Here is a 21275-nt window from a genome sequence, read left to right on the forward strand (position 1 = left end):
TAACAGAAAAAGGAATAAACACAACATAGATGAGTCATAATTATGCAGAGTTGAAAGAAGCTAGATTCAAAAGTATACACACTGTATGATTCCATTTATATAAAATTCTAGAAAATTCAAACTAATCTATTGTAAATGAAAGCAGGGATGTGGGGGAAAGTATTATAAAAAATCTTCGGGGGTTGGTGATGGATACGTTCATTATCTTTGTGAAGATGGTTTTGTGAGTCAAACTTGTCAAATTGCAAACTTTAAATATATTTACTTTATATCTATTATACTTCAACAAGGCTAATTAATTGTTTTTAAATAGTATACCTCCTGGCTTTTTTTCCCCCAAGTAATAATATACCTTGTTGATTGTTTCTTTTCAATGCACATTCTTTTTTACAGCTACCTAGGATTCTATTACATACATGTACTATAATTTATTTTCTAATTCTCCTACTGATGACAATTTACAAACAATGCATTGAAAAATCTTGTACAAACTCATTTCCTTCATAAACAAGTATATCTATAGCATGTATTCCTAGAATTAAAACGCTTGGTCAAAAAGAAATACACTTACAGTTCTGGCTACTACTATCCAACTGATCAGTTTTCAGTGCAACAAACAGAAACCATTCTAGAGATTTTAGATAGGAAGGCACTTGTTATAGGGAATGTGGTGCTTACATAGTGAAGGAAGGACTGAAGGAGCAGGACTAGGAGCCTAAGGCTGAGCCCCTCAGAATGAATCCCACCATGATACAGAACCAGTTCACCAGGGGAGCTACTACCTCTCCGGTCACACGTGGAGCCATACTGGAAGCCATACTGGAAGCCAGAGGCCACCCCTACAACCTCTCATTCCTGGGAAACTGGAGAAGGAAGATCTAATACCACAATCCAGGGGTTAAAATGTCCGATTAAGAAGCTGCTGCCACCACTACTGCTTCTCCATATCCAGGAAGTCGGAGGATGGACACTTAATCCCTGCTGCATGGAAACATGTTTCCCACAAGCTTGCAACATTCAAGAACCTTAGGAAGATGGCCTTTGTCTCACTTCTCTTTCCAAACCTTACAGAGAGCATTTAACTGGGAAAATCTCATTAGCTTTTAGAATCCTAGCTGTACAAAAAAATTGGGGAACTGTATTTATTTCCCACCTTCTCAGACTAGGAAGGTAAATCGGTGGTTGAGTGAGTAGATCCAGAATACACAGCACACTGTCCTCAGTGGTTGTTCCCGTTTACATCTCTACCAGTCAAATTTCTTGTTCCCCAATTCTGACCAATAATATCTAGGATATAATGATGTTTCACAACATTAAAAAATCTTTCTTGATCAAATGGATTTTAAAAACTAGTATCTATGTATAGTTCTATTTTGTACTTCTTTTACTAGTGAAGTTGAACTTTTTTTTTTTTCAATTTGAGTCATTTGTATCCTTTTCTGTGAAAACTGTACAGCTTTGGACCTTTTTCCTTTTGGACTGTTGAACTTTTTCTTACAGAATTCTAGTTCTTTATATATTAAGCAATACATGACAAGATTTACAATTTTTTTTCTAAATTTGTCATTTTTTTACTTTGCTTTTAGTGACTTTTTTTGCCATGAAGAATTTATTTTAATATAGTATATAATTTATCATTTTATAAATTTGTAGTGAAAAATCTATCTTTATTGTTTCTGGATTTTATGTCATATTTAGAACAGCCTTCACCACACTAAACACTTTCAAGGTTCTCCCATGATTTATTCAAGTACTTTAAACATTCCAGTTTTCAAATTTAAAACTGGATTTTATTTTGGTATATGAGGTATGAATCCAACTTTATTTTTTCCTGCAGATAGCTACCAGGTACCCTAATACCTTTTAATGAGTTAAACTGTATTTTCCCCACTGAGGTGAAGTATCACCTTTGTCCTGTGCTAAATTCCCGTGTCTGGGTCTATTTTTGACTTTTCTCTTCTGTTCTAATGATCAGTCATACGCCAGTACCAAATTCTTTTAATTACTGGAGCTTTCTATTTTAATATTTTGTAAGACTAGTCTGCCCTCATTGCTTTTTCAGAGGCTTTCTGGCTAGTCTTGCTTCTTTTTCCATAGAAACTTTGGGATCAGCTTTCTATGTTTAGAAAATCTTGGTATTTTTCTTGGGATTGCATTAAATTTATAGAGTAACTTACAAAGAACTGGCACGTATATGATGTGAAGTCTTCCTACCCAGGAATACAATATGCCTTTCCATGTGCTTAAGTTTCCTTTTTGGGAAAAACGTGAAATTTTCTTTCTGTGGTCTTGCATATTGTTTATTCCTAGGTAGTTTCTCTCCTTTGTTCTTACTTTAAAAGGGGCTCTCTCTTCAATTATATCTTTGAACTGCCCATTGTTTATATAAATGAAAGCTTTTAAATTTCTCTGACTAATTTTATACTCAGTGAAGATTAGTTTTAGGGTACTTTCAGTTGACTCTCTTAAGCTTTGTACCATCTTCTACAAATACCAATTTTACCTCCTCCTCTATTTTCAATGTCTCTAAATTCTCTCACATCTGCTATATAATCCTCCCCTAGGTTTTTAAGTTCCTTGAGGACATGAGTTACAGCAGTACATTTTGTATATTTTTCAGAGCACCTGTTAAATGCTCTGCATAGAATGGTAAATTTTTTTAAAGTGTCACGTATATATTTTGCAACAAAGTAAGTCTTTCAGTTTATAAATATTTTTCTTGAATTTATATATGAAATTTCAGGCAAAAACTAAAATTTTCAGTCTCAGGTTTGAAACATTCTTGATGATATTTATTCATTGTCCATAGCAGTTTTCCTAAAGCTATGTAGGATTTCATGTAAAAACTACACACATTAGGTATAATGTGAGAGGGGAAATGCTCAGTAAAAGCTTAAAATCAAATAGAGCCAAACCATAGATATTTACATGATGAAATAGAAGGTTAAATTCTATATGTAAGGAAATTAGTCTTCCTCCTTTATAGAGATATTTTTAAAATATTTCCAAACTATAGCAGTTACCTAGACATCAGAAGGATAAATCAGTCATGTGTCTATCTTAAAAATGCTACATCAAATGAGAAGTTCCACTTGATAAAGCAAATGGTTCTTCCCCAGACCATTTTCAAATGTGGTAAAAAAAAATTCTAAACATCTAAATTAAACGTTCATAAAGTGAAGTAAAGCTAGCAACAGTTGTGTGATATAGTGAAATAAGATGAAAATTCAGTGAAGAAGAGACAAAAAGCAGCTCTTAAAACTGCCCAGCAAAATGAATAAATATTTGCAGACTTTCCACATAGGACAGTAAGACACTACCATCCCCCAGTCTAACCCTAACAATCTTTTCAATTCTCATAATGTGACTCTTTCTCTACCTCAATAACTAATTCTTTCTTGTACCTTATGCTGGACCTGTATCCCTTGGATCTTATATTGTCTGTGTACATACCACACACCCAACTCTCAAAAAATGAGGCATACATTTTCAAACGTGCTAGTATTTTAAGATTACCATCGAAGACCATTAAAGGCAGGTAACTGAGATTTGGAGGTCTAACCAATGTGTTCATAAGACCAGGATATGAATCCTGACCACAATACTCAAATAAAATTAGTGCAATTAGTTTTAATTATTTCTTAGTTGGATAAATACAGGCATACCTCAGAGATATGGCAGGCTCCATTCCAGACCATGAAAATAAAGCAAATATGGCAATAAAGCGAATCACAAATTTTTTGGTTTCCCAGTAAATAAAAGTTATGTTTACGCCATATGATAGTCTATTAAGTAGGAAACAGCATTATGTTTAAAAAAAACAATGTACATACCTTAATTTTAAAATACACCCAAAAATGTCAATAGTAACAGCAAAGATCACTGAGCACAGATCACCACAACAAACAGAATAATAATGAAGAAGTTTGAAATATCACAAAATTACCAAAATGTGACACAGAGACACAAACTGAGCAAATGCTGTTGGGAAAATAGTATGGACAGACTTGCTCGACACAGGGTTGCCACAAACCTTCAATTCGTAAAATAAAACAAAACAATACATGCAAGGTGCAATAAAGCAAAGATCACTAACACAAGATATGCCTGTAAATAAATGTCCTTCTGCAAGGCTAATCAGTGTTAAGTGACAACCTGAGATTATGACTCAAGGTTATTTTAACTTTTGCCTCTTTTGCCCATTCTCAGTTGGACTAGTGCCCCATCAGACACATGCAAAGTTTCCTTTTAGCATTTCTTGGTATGTACATTGAAACAGCATAAAAATTCATCTGAGTTAATAATGGTAAGTGTAGTGATTTGCTTTGAATGTCCCATTAAATTTCTTGAATTAATTATAAGTAACTGGCATGTGCAAGTTTTAGTTGCAAAGTAACCAGAAAACAAATACAGCTGAATCACCTTGAAAAACTGAAGAAGCTAAAAACTTAATATACATTAAAATAAATTTTCTATCAGAGATCATGAATTTGGGGATATTAACTTCTACTGTTTTCAGCATTAGGGCAAAAATGGTGGTGCACAGCTCAAGTTCTCTAGTTCGAGTGTTTCCAAAAGATGCCATAATCAGCTTCAAAAACAACAATAAGAAGAGAGCAAAGATGGTAAGGAAATTCAAGGATACCATTAGCAAAAATTGTGGCATATGAAGAATTTAGAATTCATCATAGAATGCCAAGTAGCTAGAAGCTTCTGTGTAATTTAATGATCACAAAGAAAGACAGTGTTTGGGGGCCAGGGGAGGGCTGACTCTGAAAAAGGTATTAATCTTAGTTACTAAAGGTCACAGAACCAATCTCAATCTTCCCTAATCATGTTAAAACTGACTTTAAATAATGTCAGCATAAGTCATTATTAGGCTAGGGACATCCTCAAACAATTTCATTATTATTAAATACAAGATTTTTTTTCCTTCTTCTTTAAAGCAGTGTTTGGCTTAAAGCTGGTTTTTTTGTTTGTTTGTTTGTTTGTTTGTTTTTTAGCACTACTACAAATACTATGATCCTTTAATAGTATGCTTTAAAATGGCTGTTTTTCACTCCTGGTTCTTAATATTCTGAATCACAAGTCTGGCCAAATTTTATTTTTCTAATTAAACCCACCTATATTCCTAGCATTCACTATCTATAGAAAAAGACAAATAAAAGTCACTTACCAGATTGAATGAAGCTCTCAATCAACACCACACTCTTGAACTTTAGCTCCTAGTTCTACATTTAAGGAAATTCCCCTCACCCCTTATTTTAGAATAACTCTGCTCCACATTTCATAGATGACAATTGCTTACATCTGGCAATTACTCTGTAAGTAATTCTACATTCAGTTACTAATTTTTACAAGTTTTGATTGGATGAGGCAGCAGCCCAGCTGTACTTCTGGTGAAACAGCGAACCAAGCGCTGAGGAGCAGGGACTGTCAAATGCCAACCTCAAGGCAACAGACTGAAGGTGAGTTCTCAGTGAATTAGCAAGGCCATCTACCTGACAGTCTTCAATACAGTCCATCCAAAATTAGGTCCTTCATAAATAAATTTCTTGCATCACTACTGTTGGCCTCAAAATCTTTGACAGGGAGGAACTACGCAATGCCACTTCTTCAGTTAAATAACCGATATAGGATTTAACATGGTGGGGGGAGGCTTATATTGTATAGTTTTTGGACAAGAGGAATAATTTTGTCACCCAGGAGAGCCAAAAGTCCTCAAGGCATCTTGCTCCTGCTATATAGTTTTTCCTTTACATGGCTTTTACATTTTGAAGAACTATCACTAGATCATTAAAAGTATTAACCTTTTGTGAATTTGTGCAGATGAGTTAATGCAGATGAATAAAAGTTACTTCTTGGTAACTGGTTCATGGAATTTGTTTTTTTAAAAAAGAAACCAATGATTTCAATCTATATTCTCCCCAAAAGGGCCAAGAAGGGACCTAAATAATTGACCTTTTATACTATAACATCAAAAATATTCTTTAAAGGCACTGGAAAGATTATCAGAAAAGTCCAAGTATTCATTAAGCTTTCGTTCTGAACTATGTCTTCAAGTTCACATAGGGAAAAGGGGACCTATACCCTCAAACTGGAAAGTGCATTTACAAATACATGTATTATGCTATGTCACACTCCCTAAACGGGTCTACTATGACTCAGGAATGGATTGTGTCCTAGGTTACTATCTGGCGGCAAGGCAACATCTGTCAAAGGCAAAGAAACAATACAACTGCTTTTTAAAATGCATTTTTTCTAGGTTAAAAAAAAAAAAGCAGCCATGTAAACAAGCAAAAGGCATCTGTTTCTTCAACGCTACCCCAAAATTTGGGAAAGCAATTTGGATTCGAGGATCATTTAATTGCCACTTGAAGCTAGGAAACAAGTTATTCTATTCTAACCTGGCTTGAAAATGTATCATTTGCAAGACTCAGAATCATTCTGTCCAGCTTTACCTCAAAATCACTATCAACTTCAACTACTGTCATTCTAATTACCACACCCCAAAAGTTTGACTGGTACGTACTTATCAAATACAGAAATGTGAACATGTGTGTTTGGTTGACCTCATATCCACAGATAAAAGTACTTACATCATAGACTATGGGCAAAGGTCAACAGGTCCCCATCTCTGAGCTCTAACTATAAAGGAAGGCTGGTTCCCCTGCTGTGCGCTCTGGGAACTTAATAAATGAGTAAAATTGAGAGAACAGCCATGATGAGCAGAATGTGTTTTGAATTATTTTAAAGACCATATGGAAACAATTAACAAAATCATGTAAACATGTGCTTAATTTGCTTTCTGAATTATTTTCATTAAAAGTCAAATGTGAATAAATTTGCTGAGCCAGGGCACACACATTTACCTTTGTGTCACAGCACTCACATGCTAAGCTACAGCCTTGACAATGCAGAGAAGGACTCATGAAGTAATTGCTGGGGACATTACAGCGCTCCCCACGTAGGAAAACATACCAACAGAATGAGCGCAACCCAGAATTACACATGTACTAAGGACCTTGGACTTGCTCAACCCTCTCTCCCAGCCCTGTTTTCACAGGGGACATAAATCGGTAAGTTGACTTTTCCTAGAATGCTACCGTTACTCTTTAAGCTTAATTTACAATAAACATAAAACATCTTGAGAGTCAGGTAGTTAACTTCTAGTTCAAGAACTGTCACCACTGACTTAACTTTCTTTAAACAAAAAGTGATTCTGGTTTTTCTTGGGAAGTTGGTCAGTTGATTGAGGACAGAACGTGACATAGGGTAGAAACTGTTTTCAGGGAACTCAAAATCTATAAAGATCAAATATAAATTAAAACAGATATAAGAGATATAGACACACACCAAATTGTTAACAAGGGTTAACTCTAAAGAGGGATGTGGGATGGTGGTAGGAGATGAAAAAGGACTTTTATCCATTTAAATTTTATTTTTTAATGGAGGTACTGGGGATTGAACCTGGGACCTTGTGCGTGCTAAGCATGTGCTCTATGCACTGAGCTATACCCCCACCCACTAGGCTTTTCTTTATTCTGTTTTAAAGGCACAGATCAAACAAGTGTTAAGTTCTGGGAGCATGAAGTCATGTGTGATGTAGCTACTCAAAGTTGTATTTTAAGACTTGTTTTAGTTTACCCTTCTCTTTCCCTCTCAACTATATCTTCCCTCTTTTCCCTTTTTTCCTCAAATCAAAAGCTATTCTGAATAAAGAAAAATCTGCTAAAGTTAATTACTGAATTTTATATATCAGTCAACAGTAGGCCAAAAGTAAAATACTTAAATGAATTGTAGGCAGATGCCTTTCTAATTTCCTGACGCACATGCTTAAGAGAGACCGTGGTTCTATCTTAGGTAAGTACTGGCTTGCATTTAAATTCTGATTCTAATGAAATCCACCTAATTGACCGCATTCCTTTGGGGAAGGTTTTATGGAGAGTCAGAAGTTATTTTAAAAGCCAAAACACACCTGAAGAGATCTGGGAGAAAATAAAAAACTGTATCAACATGAGAGCTCCTAGACTTGGTAAGAAAAAAAGCAAGCTGCAAAACATATGCACAGTAAGACACAATTTATGTAAAACTTTCAAATGCACAAAACTGTACTTCTATAGGTAAATATGTATGTATATAAATGCATAGAAAAAAGGAGGTTGAAGAGTATACAGTATAGAACAACTGTTACCAATTAGGAGTGGTACCCAAGGGGCACTTCTACAGTGTCTGTATTTTTTATTCTTCCTAGAATATAGTCTTAGATAATTAACTACAAACTGAGGAACCTTCAAATTTCTAGGGGAGTACTAAGTACAGTTACCTTAAAATAGCTTGCTACCACTTAAGGTACAGTCTAGCTAATACCACTTATGTCTGGTTTTCGACATTATCACACTTTCCCCCTGCTATCCCTCACTTTTCTCTCATTGCTCTACACAAGTTCAAATTCAAGGAAATCCTATTAGCTTTTTCTTCAGCAGTTGATAATGAAGAGATGATACAGTTGCCAGGAAGAATCAAACTCAAAGTGAGAACTGACACAGTGGGAATGAAGATCATCTAAGTAGCCAGGTCCATCTTTTGGCTTTAACGTAATGCAGCTGGGAATATGTACAGTATTCTGAAAAGGACAAGATGCTATGAGAACAAGATTCTTTCTGGGTGTGCCATTTAACATAAACTTGCCATGTCCATTATCTACTGCAGGAAAAAACGCTGCAGTAAAAAGGTTAACATTCAAAAGCACACTCAGCTTCCTCAGAAAAAAGATGATACATAAACCCCAAAGAGCACAAGCAGTCTATCAAATTAAAGTGGTATTTGTTTAGAAGCAAAGCACTTTTTGCTTAAAATTGGAATGTCTTTTAAGAGTATTTCTAAATTTTTTTCATTACATATGCTTAATACTAAAGTAGTTACATTTGGGAAATCTTGCTCAGAATTGTGATTAATTTCTTTTCTTGAAAAGGGAGTAGCCATCAAAGTCGGACATACGTGTAGCATGAATTCTGGTCCACACCCCCAAATATATTACTCTGCTTTAGTTGATTAAAAATTATAGAACAGCAATTTACTAGAATCAATGCCTATTATGAAATCAAGTAAATATATATGTTCAACAAATCCCAGTTTTTAATTATTAAAATCTAGGTAATGCATTGTGCAATTTAGAAGACAATACTTAAGGATCTACTCAGTCTCTATATCTTTAGAAATTATTATAAGGCTCTTGCAGGTCACTACTATCTACACCCTTTTCTAGAAGATCTCAACATTTTAAATGGTCACAAATTAAGTATTCCCTCTTTATCACACTGTATTTATAAAGAAAACTGAAAATTGTAATGGCAAACGGAGGTCAAAAGATAAATTTCAAAAGTCAAAGGCACAGATCAAATCCTTCCAGAGATAATGTATGTGGTAATTATAATAAGATAAGTTATACCGCCTGCAGATAATGATCTAGATTCCTGGTAGCATTTACAATATAAAAAAACGTAAATCATATTTTAAAAGAAATAAACAGCAGAACAATTCATTTTTTTAACGTTCTAAATAGTTGGCACAATGCATAACTTGCCTTATTTAACTTGCCTTATTTAGAAACTACCGGATAAAGTGTAGTTTTCAAAACGGTTTTAAAAATTGTCAGGCTGTGGAATTTCATATCTACCTGACTCCCATTCTACTGTTCACTACCCTCTTCCCTACCCCAAATTTTATCTTTTTTTCACAGAAAATCTGAAAATGAAATATCACTCTTCTTTTAATGCCAAATAAAAAGTAACCACTAATAATATATGGCTAATATTTTTTAGAAGATTTCAATTTAGCTGTAACAGCCATAGCTTTAGGATATTTTTCAGGAGATATCCCCAGAACAAAACAAATTCGAACACTCGTGTTTCATACAGTAACGTGATGCTTGTTTCTTTTCAGATTACTGTTCACCTCAAAACTGTTGCAATCTACATTTATAAAAACAATAATCTTCCTCTATTATCACAACACAAAACAGGAAGCAAAATACCCATCATCATAACAGAAACAGAAAAGTATACTTTTAATATTCAGACACTTTTTTTAATGACTATCTTAAACCAATTTTTAATTATATGTACTAAGAGTATACACTTAACTAGCTGAAAAATATATTGGTTCTACCCACCTACTACTAATAATACACAACACGGTAACTGTCTTCTTCCTAACAGCACAACTATAAGGACAGGAACACAAAAGGTACGCATTAGAGAGGTGAAGAACTATCAGAGAAACCTCCTCAGCCTTGGTTTATCATCTGTTTATCTTTCCTTGTATACAGTCTGCAACTGACTGGTCCTCTTTCATTAGACTTTCACCCTATTCCTACCTCAAGACCTTTTGGGCTTCAGAGCAAGGACAGGTATGCCACAGTATCTATTGCTGCTACTGAGTTAGTTTAAATTACAAGTTAAAAAAAGAAGAATGAAATGCTTGAGGTTAAGAAAGACACATAGAAACCAGGGGAGAATAAAGCGAAAAAAAACCAAAAAACATGGAGCGTGGTTGTACCCCATCGATAATTATCTGGCAACTCTGGAGCAGAAGCTTCTAGCTGGACTTTGTATCATTAATATAGGGTCAAAAATCAAGGGTACAACTCTCTAATTATCAGGATGTATGACTTTATTTTTTGGAATAAAGCTCAATTTCATCTCTAATTATTTTTAAAAACATACTTCACTCCAGTGGAGAAGAGCTTATTTCCCATGTCCATCTACAACAGTAGAAATGGCAAGGCTTCTTTACTCCACTGAAAGAACCAGGAGGGCAAAACCAATTTTTCCTGGATCTGCGTTCATGATTTCCCCTGCCTCTTTCCAGCCACTGCATAGATAGTAACTTCACAGGAAACCAAGAGACTACACAGTCATCCCATAAAAGAACACAATTTTAGCTTATCTTCCTGCCAACTCTTCCCATCCCATCCTCCCCAAACACAGACGACAGAAAGCGGTGCGTTGAGTCTGGCAAGGACAATAATAAAAGGTAAAATGAGGACTTAACAGAATGCTTAATACTAAGTTAAAATTCTAATATCTTAACATCAAGGTTTCAATCTGTTCAACTTTAACCCATCTGTGAAAGTTACCTGTTTAGTAACTAGAACCTCTTCAATCCTCTTAATTGCTCATGCTAACAACTTTATTGCATACTACTGCTTCTTAAAAGAAGTAAATCCAGGGACCATTCCATTTTATCTTAGACGTAACATTTACTAGTTTTCCAAGCATGACAGAAATGGAAAAATATATATATTAGAACAAGAACAATTTATGTTAATTTCCACAATTTGTGTTCCTTCTGTGAGCAGTGCCTGATTCTATTAAAATTAACAAATTTAAGTTCAGTCCTACACTTAAGGGAAAAAAAAAAAAAACCTAGTGAGAGACTAATTTACAAAGTATACAAGAATATAATTTTATAATAAATCTTTCCAGTGTTCGCTATAACTGCATTACTTGAACTGTTTCCCTTCAAAGAAACTCAGAAGGATAGCTCTTATAAAACGAAACAAAACTTTCTGTGTTCATCTCTGGCAAGCAACGAACAAATAACACTTGCTCACAGAGGACCTAAAAGTGCTGCCTCAGGAGCGGAGACTCACTAACATGCCGTACAAATGAGTCTGCCTGAGTGGCTACTATCTCAGCCTTCTTCCTCTCTTCTCACACCAGTGACTCCATCTCACATTAAAACCTAAGAGAAAACTAAAGCCATTGCAGAAGTGAAACTCAGCATTCTCCACTCAAATTCTTCTAAGGTAACCATTCTAAAAGCAAAATCGGCAGAAGTCACCTCTTTTATCCAAAAAAAACCCCAAAAAACAAAACAAAAAAAAAAAAACCCAAAGGAACAAAAAACAAACAGAAACCCCAAACCAAAAGGCAAATGCTGTTGTTCAACCATCAGATGGATTTACAGAGGCAAAAAAAATGTGACAACAGCAATAATTCAAGTAAAGTAAATGAGAAAATTTAAACACGCCACTCTCAAGTTAAGACAAAAGTGAAGGGGAGCTATGATCCTTGTATCAGAGTCAAAAAGCTTAGGCATTATCACCAAATGTTAATTCACTTTACAGTCATAAGACTACTGTATGTATTTTTGCACCTTGCGCTTGTAAAAGCAGATAAAATATTTAATATGTAATTTACAATGTATTTCACCAGCTCAGCATACAGGACGTATACAGATTATATCAAAGTAGTAGACAGTTAGGGGCTTGTGCAAACCCTGCAAAAATAGTACTTCAGGTATCTGCTAATTTAAAAAAATGAAAACAAAAACAGTTTGCTGTTTAGAAGTGATACAATTCAAACTACCACAAAATACAAAGGACTGCAAAAATGTATACCATTCCAACAACATATATAAGTTATTAAATAAAGATTTGATTTAAAAGAATATAAATGAAGCCTTTAAGTAGGTCTTTTCTACATGCATATTATTCCTTATTAAAGAAAAAAAAATATGTAAAAAGGCCATTGGTAATTGCTTTGTTAACATTTGTAGAAAATGCCAATTCTCTGGTCACAAACTCCACTAAGTTTAGCACTTAAGGTCTCTGCAGTGTTATAAACGTAATTTAAAATACTGTTAATTCTATAATTCCATTGGTAAAATAATGTGACTTGGAATATGGCAGTCTTCATGTTGAGAGCAATGATCCACAGTTTGTTTTTTTTAATTTCTTAGGGGTGAACAGTTATCCGGAAGAGCAGCACCCTCCGCCACCGCTCTGGGCTTGAGGTTCGTCATCAATGATCTGTACACCTCGCCTTGCAGCTCCTGGTTGACTGGAGCCATTGCCTTTTGCCCTCTCATCCACCTGTGCTGTTTCTATCATCCCTAAGAGAGGGAGAAAGCAGAAATTACTTAGGGTCACAACTGGAATTTTCTCTTTCTGTGACTTCAGTATACCACCATGATAGCCATTTCTGACTTTCAACCAACAAGGAATCTAAATAAAATTAACAGCAAGTGTATTTGTCCACTTGTATAACAGCCACAGTGACATTAATAGAGAAAACAAGTTTTTGATTTGAATAAATGACTGTATACAAGTAGCAACCTTAAGATTTTCCAAATGTACTTACAAATATGTCAAAGAAGTTCAAATTGTTCCAAGTATAAGCAATATTTAGGATAGAAAATTTATTCAACTAGTAATACTTTAAGGCAAATAATATTTGAAAGAGAGTTTAAAATGGAAGAGAAAGAACAAAGATACAGTAGAAAGTTGCTCTGATGATGACAGTGAGACATTGGTGAAAGAAGATATACAGAGATAAATGGAACAGGGTCCAGAAATAGACCCCTATAAATATGGTCACTTAATTTTTGGTATATGTCCCAAATTTATTCAATGAAAAAATAATAATCTTGTTAAGAAACACTAGAATTAGATATTTACATGTAAAAAACAAAAATTCGATCTATACCTCCCACCATATGTAAAAATTAACAAAAAATTATAGACTTAAATAAAAAACAACTTCTAGAAGAAAACACAGGAGAAAATTCTGTAGAAGAAAATCTTTGTAACTTTGAGTTAGCAAAGATTTCTCATATAAGACATAACACAACTCAAAGAAAAACTGATAAATTGAACTTTATTAAAATTTAGAACTTCTGCTCTTTGAGAGACAGTTAAGAAAAATGAAAATACAAGACACAAATTTGGAGTAAATAGCTGCAAAATACATATTTGAAAAAATGAGGAAAGAAAAAAGTCCTTAAAACAGAACAAGGATTCTTAAACTGGAGTCCAGAGACTGCTCTTGAACAACGGTTTCCAAATCGAGGTTATACGGGACAATCCACTGAGAGGAAATTTTTTAAAAAGTACAAATTCTAATTTCTATTTATTTTTCCTCAACCTCTCAAAATTTCTATTTTTAGGTGTGTTTTATAATATGCAAAAATACAAGTACTTGTACATGTTCTTTAATTTCAAAATAAACATATGGAGAATTCTCTACTTTTTTAATATAAAGATATGAGATGTATAACATTTATAAGCCACTGATCTAGAACCCTGGTACTCAAAAGTATGGTCTGAGGACCAGTATCATCAACGCTTGGGTGCCTGTTAGAAAAGACAAACTCAGGCCTACATCAGACGCACTTTATCAAAAAATGCATTTTAACAAAATCTCCAAGTGACTGATATGTAGCGCAGTGGTGCTCAAATTTTAGTATCATCAGAATCATAAAGAGGGATTCTGGACACCACCTCCGGAGACTCTGACTCAGGAGGTTTGGGGTAGGGCCCAAGAATATGCATCTCTAACACATCTGAGGATGTTAACGCTGCTGCTCAAGGGCTGCGCTTAGAGAATCACTGCTCCAGAAGGATTATGAATAACCTTCAGCTCTACATAAAACTGAAATTTACTCCAAAATTTGTGTATATGTACATTTTTCTAGAGAGAAAAACCATCATTTCATCAACTTCTCAAAAGAGTCAGGTCTATAACTTCAAGGATTATATATCATTTGATACAATCATTCCAATCCATTATTCTGTAAACTAGGGTTTTCTTAAGTATGGTATGCATCCTATTGGTGATATGAGAAATGACTTTCAGGTTGCATACAACAAACATTTTTCTTTCGCTGTTCTTAAATTTTTTAATATGGAAAATTTCAAACATATATAAAAGTAGAAAGAATAGCATAATGAAAATCTGTATGTCCATCATACAATTTCATCCGTACTTGGGAGGCATCTCTACTGTTACTTTAAATCAAATTTCAGACACATAATTTTATTCACAGATTATTTTAATACAAATTCTAAAAGATAAAAATTTTTTTAAAAAGTAAGAACTCTTTTTTAAGCATAACCAAAACACCACGAGCACACCTTAGAAATTTACAATAATTTCTTTTGTGGGGAGTGGTAATTAGGTTTTCGGTATTTTTATTTATTTATTTTATGGAGATACTGGGGATTGAACCCAGGACCCCGTGCATGCTAAGTGTGCACTCTACCACTGAGCTATACCCTCCTGCCCCACAATAATTTCTGAATATAATCAAATATCCAGTGAGTGTTCATATAGCCCCAACTGTTTCACAAATGTTCTTTTTCACTCATTTGTCAAATTAGGTAGGGTCCAAATAAGGTTCCTCCACTGCAACAGACTGTTACATCTCTTAAATCTGTTCTACTCTGTATATTCCTCTTCCATTTTTACTTTTAATAGTAACACATTTATTTTATTAAATATTTAGCACATACTACACGATTTCATACCATTGATTACTGCTTGAAATAGGGGAAAAGTAAGTATTTACGCTTCAAAAAGTTAGTTTAAAATATTAAGTAAGTAGTAATACTAGTAGACGTGACAAATTATCAATGCAGTCAGAAACGAACACTGTAAGCATCACTTTGGAAATAGGGTATTTTTAAAAGAGCCATATCTAAACATACTAAATCTAAATATACCTACTTTTACAAAGGTCAAGAAAGAGTTCCTCAATTCCTTTGTTCTGTTTGGCTGAAGTATGGTAATGTTTTGCTCCCACAGATTCTGCATACCTTAAAAAAAAAAAAAGAAAAAGAAATCAGGGATTGATGTAAAAAAAAAGTTTCATGTTTTTGGCCTATTTAAATTTTTTTTACAGTAGCAATTTTAGTTTATTATTACTAATTCACCTAGGTTTAGTGAAATTAAGATCATATAACCACTTAATCTCTCTATATTGAACCAACTTTTAAATAAAAACATAAGTATAATAAGACTTGAAATTTTTATAAGTTAATTTGGAACCCAAATACTTTAGTTTTTGTGACTCACTGACCATTTGGCCATGATAGTTTTCTTCTGCATTACTCATATTTTTTACTGAAACCAGAAAGAGAAGTGAGAATCGAGTATCTTTAAATATCACCAGAAGTCCAGAAATTACCAATGTAATCATGCTTCACTGAATCCAATAGCTCAATCTATATTAAGAGGTTTGAGTTACACCTAAATGGTAAAGAATACTGTGCAAAGATGACAATTGCTCACAGGGAGTGACTGGGGGAAGGAGAGGCGAAGGGATAACACTTACGATTCTGCTTCTTGAGTGGAAACATGTCTCTCCTTCTCCAAGTCTATTTTATTACCTAATTTGAAAAAGTAAATGCCAATCTTTAATATTGATTCATTTTTATAATGAAATTAAACCAATTATAAATATCCAACTGCCATTTTAATCACCTGGGAAAATAATTCAAACTCCCATCAGCTTTCTCAATGTCCTGAAACTATAAAATTAACTCCCATGATGGAAAGGCTGATCATGACTGTCAAGGTGAATGCCCCAACCTTCCTCAAATGGCTCAATGCATATCCCTTCTGAAGCTGCAGCCTCTGTCAGACAAGTAACTTTTCCAAAGAGATAGACACTATTTTTGATTTATGGTAGAATAGGGATTAAGATTCACTAGGGAACCCTAAGGATAAACCTATATAGTTCTTAGCCAAGTGTAATGGTCCCCAATCAACTTAGAGCCAGTCAATAATTAAGCAAGGCTACCTTATTGCTCATGAAAATATACCTGGCTAGCCTCTTGGATCCTAAGAGTATTTTGGATTTCTGGATGATATGAACTGGTTAGAGAAAGCATTACAATGCATGGCTTTTGAAGCACTTCACCACTGCAGGGGAAGGAACTGTACTGTTTGTTTGAAAACATGAAAAGAATTTAGTTTATGAACAGCATGCAGATTAAATGACTGAAAGTAAGTTTACCTCTCCTTAAACAATGGAACCAAACTGAGATTATGCTAAAAAGCCCCTAGAATGAAAGTGAAGAAACAGCAAAATGCAGATTTCTTACTAAATACAGGGTAGAGATTAAAGTGAGCAGGCTAGACACAGTGCTAAAGGCAATGGAAATAACAGACAGGAAAGGGGAAAAACACCCTAAGAAAGGAAATGTCAAACACACATTTTCATTTCTTTTATTATAACCTACAGGGGTAAAGAAAGAAAACCTTGTGATTAAAGTCATTTTTTCTTGGGACCTTAGAGATTTGAGAAGACAATTTCAGATAAAGCACTGAAGTAAGCACCCAATGAGGGACACAGTGCTCAGAACTGAGAAGTGCAAGCCCAGAGGTCCTGTGCACGGAGGACCTCAAATAATCTGGGAAACTAACTACGAGCAGCTGTAAGCAACGATTCGCCATCGCAGACTAAGGCTGAGGGGGAAGCAAGCGGACATACTAAAGTTCAGCGGGTACTAACAAATTCAGTAATGAACTCTTCCTTCTTTGAACAGTTATCAGTCTCCCTCAGTGAGAAGACACATATTAGTTCTGATTTCTCACATTATACTTCGTCAATAAGATTTTTAATTTGCTGAATACTACAACCGATATATCCAACAATCACCAGTGGAATAACAAGTTGTTTTATGCTATGAAGAATGCAAAAAGCACCACCTAGTGGCAGGTGGCTCCAACAAACAGAGGCACAAGGTGCCACTGTAAAAAGCTGAAACAGGAGTCTCCTATAGGCAACCAGGAAACTCTGGCTGCAATTAACTAAAATCCTATGAGTTGGTTTTTTAGATCTTTAACACCTCTTTTTTCAAAATCCACCAGAATTACCAACATCTATTAAAAAATGAGAATAGGGAAAGTGAACAATCACCTTACCATCACAAATGAGTATTTGGGAAAAATTATTCAGACACTGCTTTATTATTTAATAACATTTTAAACTTAACCAACTGAAAGTCAGTTATCATTAAAATAGCTATTTTAATGACATAATTATTATTTTAAACAAAAAAATCCCTCTACTAACTACTATTTCTTTGAAACATCAGTGTCATAACAGATTGACAGCACAGACTAAATCACAGAAAACTGCCTGTGAGTGACTGACACTTTCTCAAAGTTTAAGACCTTTTTAGCTCCTATGTTCTTTTAAAAGCAAGAGAGCTAAAACATTACAGCTCTGAGACTCATATCTGTTTTACTGCTACTGCACAGCTACACTGGGAACTTTCTAACTGGCTTAAAACATCTGAAAACAAGGACAACCACCAAAGCAAGCAACTCCTTGAAAGTCCTGGAAAGGTTAGGGGAGAAAATGGGTGAAGCTACTGGAGAGAGAGGAAAAGGCCACCCTGCTAAGAATAGTAAAAACTTCATCTTCTTCAAAATACCCATCGGAATTAGTAAGATGGAAGGGACATACTGCTAAGGGCAGATGATCTAGTAGCGGTAAAGAGCTAGAACCATATTTTGCTTAGACTAGATGGTGTATGGCCTAGTGGAAAGAAGCTTTTGTAAGTCCTGGCTCACTTCATAACTATAAAATTTTGGGCAAATGATTTAACTCCTTCTTAGCCTCACTTTGTACAAACTAACAAATTTTGCAGGGTTGATGTGAAAATAAGATACAGGTAAAAGGCCTAGTACATGGTAAATGTTCAATAAACAGTAGTTACCAAAAATAGTCACATCCATCCCAGTGAATGATCAAATGGAAAGTCAATATTGTTATGAGAGAATTAAAGTCCATGATAATTAAAATTTCTACCATGACCCTGACTGCCTTACCTAGTTTACTTAAACCAGCTCTGTTTTACACATTATCAGAGGCTTAGATAAAAGTCTAGAAGGTTCAGTATCTAATTTACATATGAAAAAGCTAGCAGATTATAGACCAAAAATCCAGAAACATATGACAAGTTGAAATTTCTACACTTAGGTTTAAATGACTTAATTATGTAGGAAGCAGGGAAACAACTGACAGAAGAGCAATACTTACAAAAAAGGAATTCAGATGTTTGTTAACTATATGTATAAAAGAGACACTGAGTTGAAACGGCTGCTAAAAGTGTATGCAACCTTGAGCAATGTTGGTAGAAGGACAGTGTGAGGATTTAAAAAAAGGAGCCACGGAATATACACTGACTCAACAATGTCTGGAGTCTAGCGTTCATTTCAAGTGTAGGAAACACACTAGTAACTGAAATAAGCCTAGGAAAAAATAACCAGGATGATGAGAACGTCTGAAAGTTAGGCCAAGTGAGAAACAGCTGAAGATCTAGAGAAGATTTTAGGTGAACCATCCAAGTAGGTTTCCAATGTCTGAAGGGCTGTCTTATGTAAAGGGAAAGGAACAAATATTTGTTAAATGCCTTCTCTACGCCTAGTGTTTTCTAAATCATTATTTAATCTTTACTACAATCCTGTGAGGCAGTATTCTTTTGAAGTTAGAAATAAAACAGAAGAAAGAATAAACACTGAAGTACTTTAAAGAACGAATGAAAATCAAGAGGTGGGAAAAATAATGCAGCTGTCCATCAATAGGAAAAGGATAAACTGTGGAATATTCACAGCATTAGAGAGCACCAGAACGAAATGAACTACAACTATATATAAGAACACAGAGGAATCTAGCAAACATAATGTAAAGACAAAAAAAAGACGAAACAGCATCCATACTGTATGAGTCCATGTATATGAAATTCAAAACAAAACTAGTCCATTAAGTAAAAAGACCAGCTCATGTTTGGGGGTGGGGGACGGTGAGGGGAAGACAACTGGGGTAGTGCTGGGATGAGAAAGAGTAGGGCAGGGCTTCTCCTGTACTGGTTACACACATATGTTAACTTTGTGAAATTTTCCTTTTGTGCTCAACAGGCTCTCAAAATTCTTCCAACTCTGAATTACAACTAAAATTCTGTGTCACTCTTGCCAATGGAAAAGACGAGAGAGTGAGAGCTTTTTACACTTTATACCAATCATTAATAAACATTATAAAATATTAAAGGAGATGTGTCTAACCATACTTGAGGCAGTAAGCTATCAGATCCAATGTGACTGAACCTTCTTAGAATATGAACATGAAAAATACTGAATTTTAAGCTTATTTACCCAGCTAATTTATTTTAAATGTTACTTTGTAACTTTGGTCAAGTATCCAAGCTCTTGAGGGTTCTCTGACTTTCTTAAGAATATGTTAGGTACTTCCTCCTCTCTTCTGAGAGACAACCAGAATCCCAAATAATCAGTTCTTCAGTCATTCACCTCCTGCGGACACTTCCACTGCCAGTAAGTCCACACACCAGACGAAGGCAGGCTATCTCACTAACGCATGACTGGCTGCAGCTCTGGCCCCTCACCCCTGTGTGGTCTACCACTCCTGTTCTGGTCTGAAACACCCCCTCCCTCTACCCTGACTCCTAGCATCTAGACTAAAAGGCAGCCCAGATCACCTCCTGCTCTTCTCCCAAACTTGCGCCCTGATATGGACCAGTAAAGTTAACCAATCTAATGGTGAAAAAAATGTAAGAAAAACATAAACTCAAGTTAAAAATAATTCTTAAGGCTAAAAGCAGAATTAGACCACGCTGGCCATTTCATTCTATGTCCTTTAGTAAAACTACCCTGGTTTCTCCCAGGCCATTCATCAGTTACAAAGAAGGGAAGAGAGAAAACAGCCTGAGGCCATTCAACGTAAAGATGAGTAACAGAAGCACAAGCGTCTGAATGACATCAGTGTGAACCCCATCTCTGATAGCTGCATGACACGGAGCAAGTTATTAAGTCTCTCCAGGGCTCAGCTTCCTCTACAAAGCCCTCACTCACAGGGCTGTGAGGGTACAAGAGAGAATGTTTACTGAGTATACAGCACAGTATCTGGTACCCTTTATTGCTCAATAATTAGCTGCTATATCATAGAAATAATAACCTACAGAAAAAGGGAAGCAAAGAGAAATTCCAGAAGTCTCAGAGTGAGTTCTGGAGTCCGTATATTTTACCCATTAAGAATATTCCTCCAGATATAACACTGTAAACTAATTATACTTCAATTAAAACAAATGGAAAAAAATAATTAAGAATACTCCTCGACCCTACTATATCATGATCTACTTATTTCCTTGGAGTCAAATTTGTCCTTAATTCAAAAATGCTTATAGTTAAATGTATAAAACAAGAACACCAGCTTAAGTCATTAATTTTAATCATTTTGTAAAGCAGTTGCTGAGCTCTTTTTTTCTAAAATAATCTCATGGTGAAAACCTAAAGGTCAAATTAAGGCAAGGCCAGGGGGACTAAAGCCCTACATGCTTAGTGCCTCCCACTGGCTCCACAAGGCATTCCTTGAAGGACAGATGTTTGAATCTCCTGGAGGATCACTTTCAAATCCTAAATTATTCTAAAATAGTAAATCCTAAAATACCATTCTTCTTTTCTCAT

The 21275-nt window shown here is 35.0% G+C and overlaps 1 protein-coding gene across 1 annotated transcript in view; it reads right to left on the reverse strand.

Annotated features, from left to right (window-relative positions):
• Positions 1-3615: 3615 nt before the first annotated feature.
• Positions 3616-21275, reverse strand: part of RAB21 (RAB21, member RAS oncogene family) — a 33861-nt gene continuing 16201 nt past the window's right edge. Inside the window, exons 5-7 of the mRNA XM_032493756.1 lie at positions 16120-16174; positions 15513-15601; positions 3616-12900 (exon numbers count right to left, since the gene is read on the reverse strand). Coding sequence (XP_032349647.1) covers positions 12758-12900; positions 15513-15601; positions 16120-16174 — 287 coding nt within the window. The 3' untranslated portion in view covers positions 3616-12757. The remainder of the gene's footprint in view (positions 12901-15512; positions 15602-16119; positions 16175-21275) is intronic.

The sequence above is a fragment of the Camelus ferus genome, chromosome 12 (assembly GCF_009834535.1).
Source record: "Camelus ferus isolate YT-003-E chromosome 12, BCGSAC_Cfer_1.0, whole genome shotgun sequence".
NCBI lineage: Eukaryota > Metazoa > Chordata > Mammalia > Artiodactyla > Camelidae > Camelus > Camelus ferus.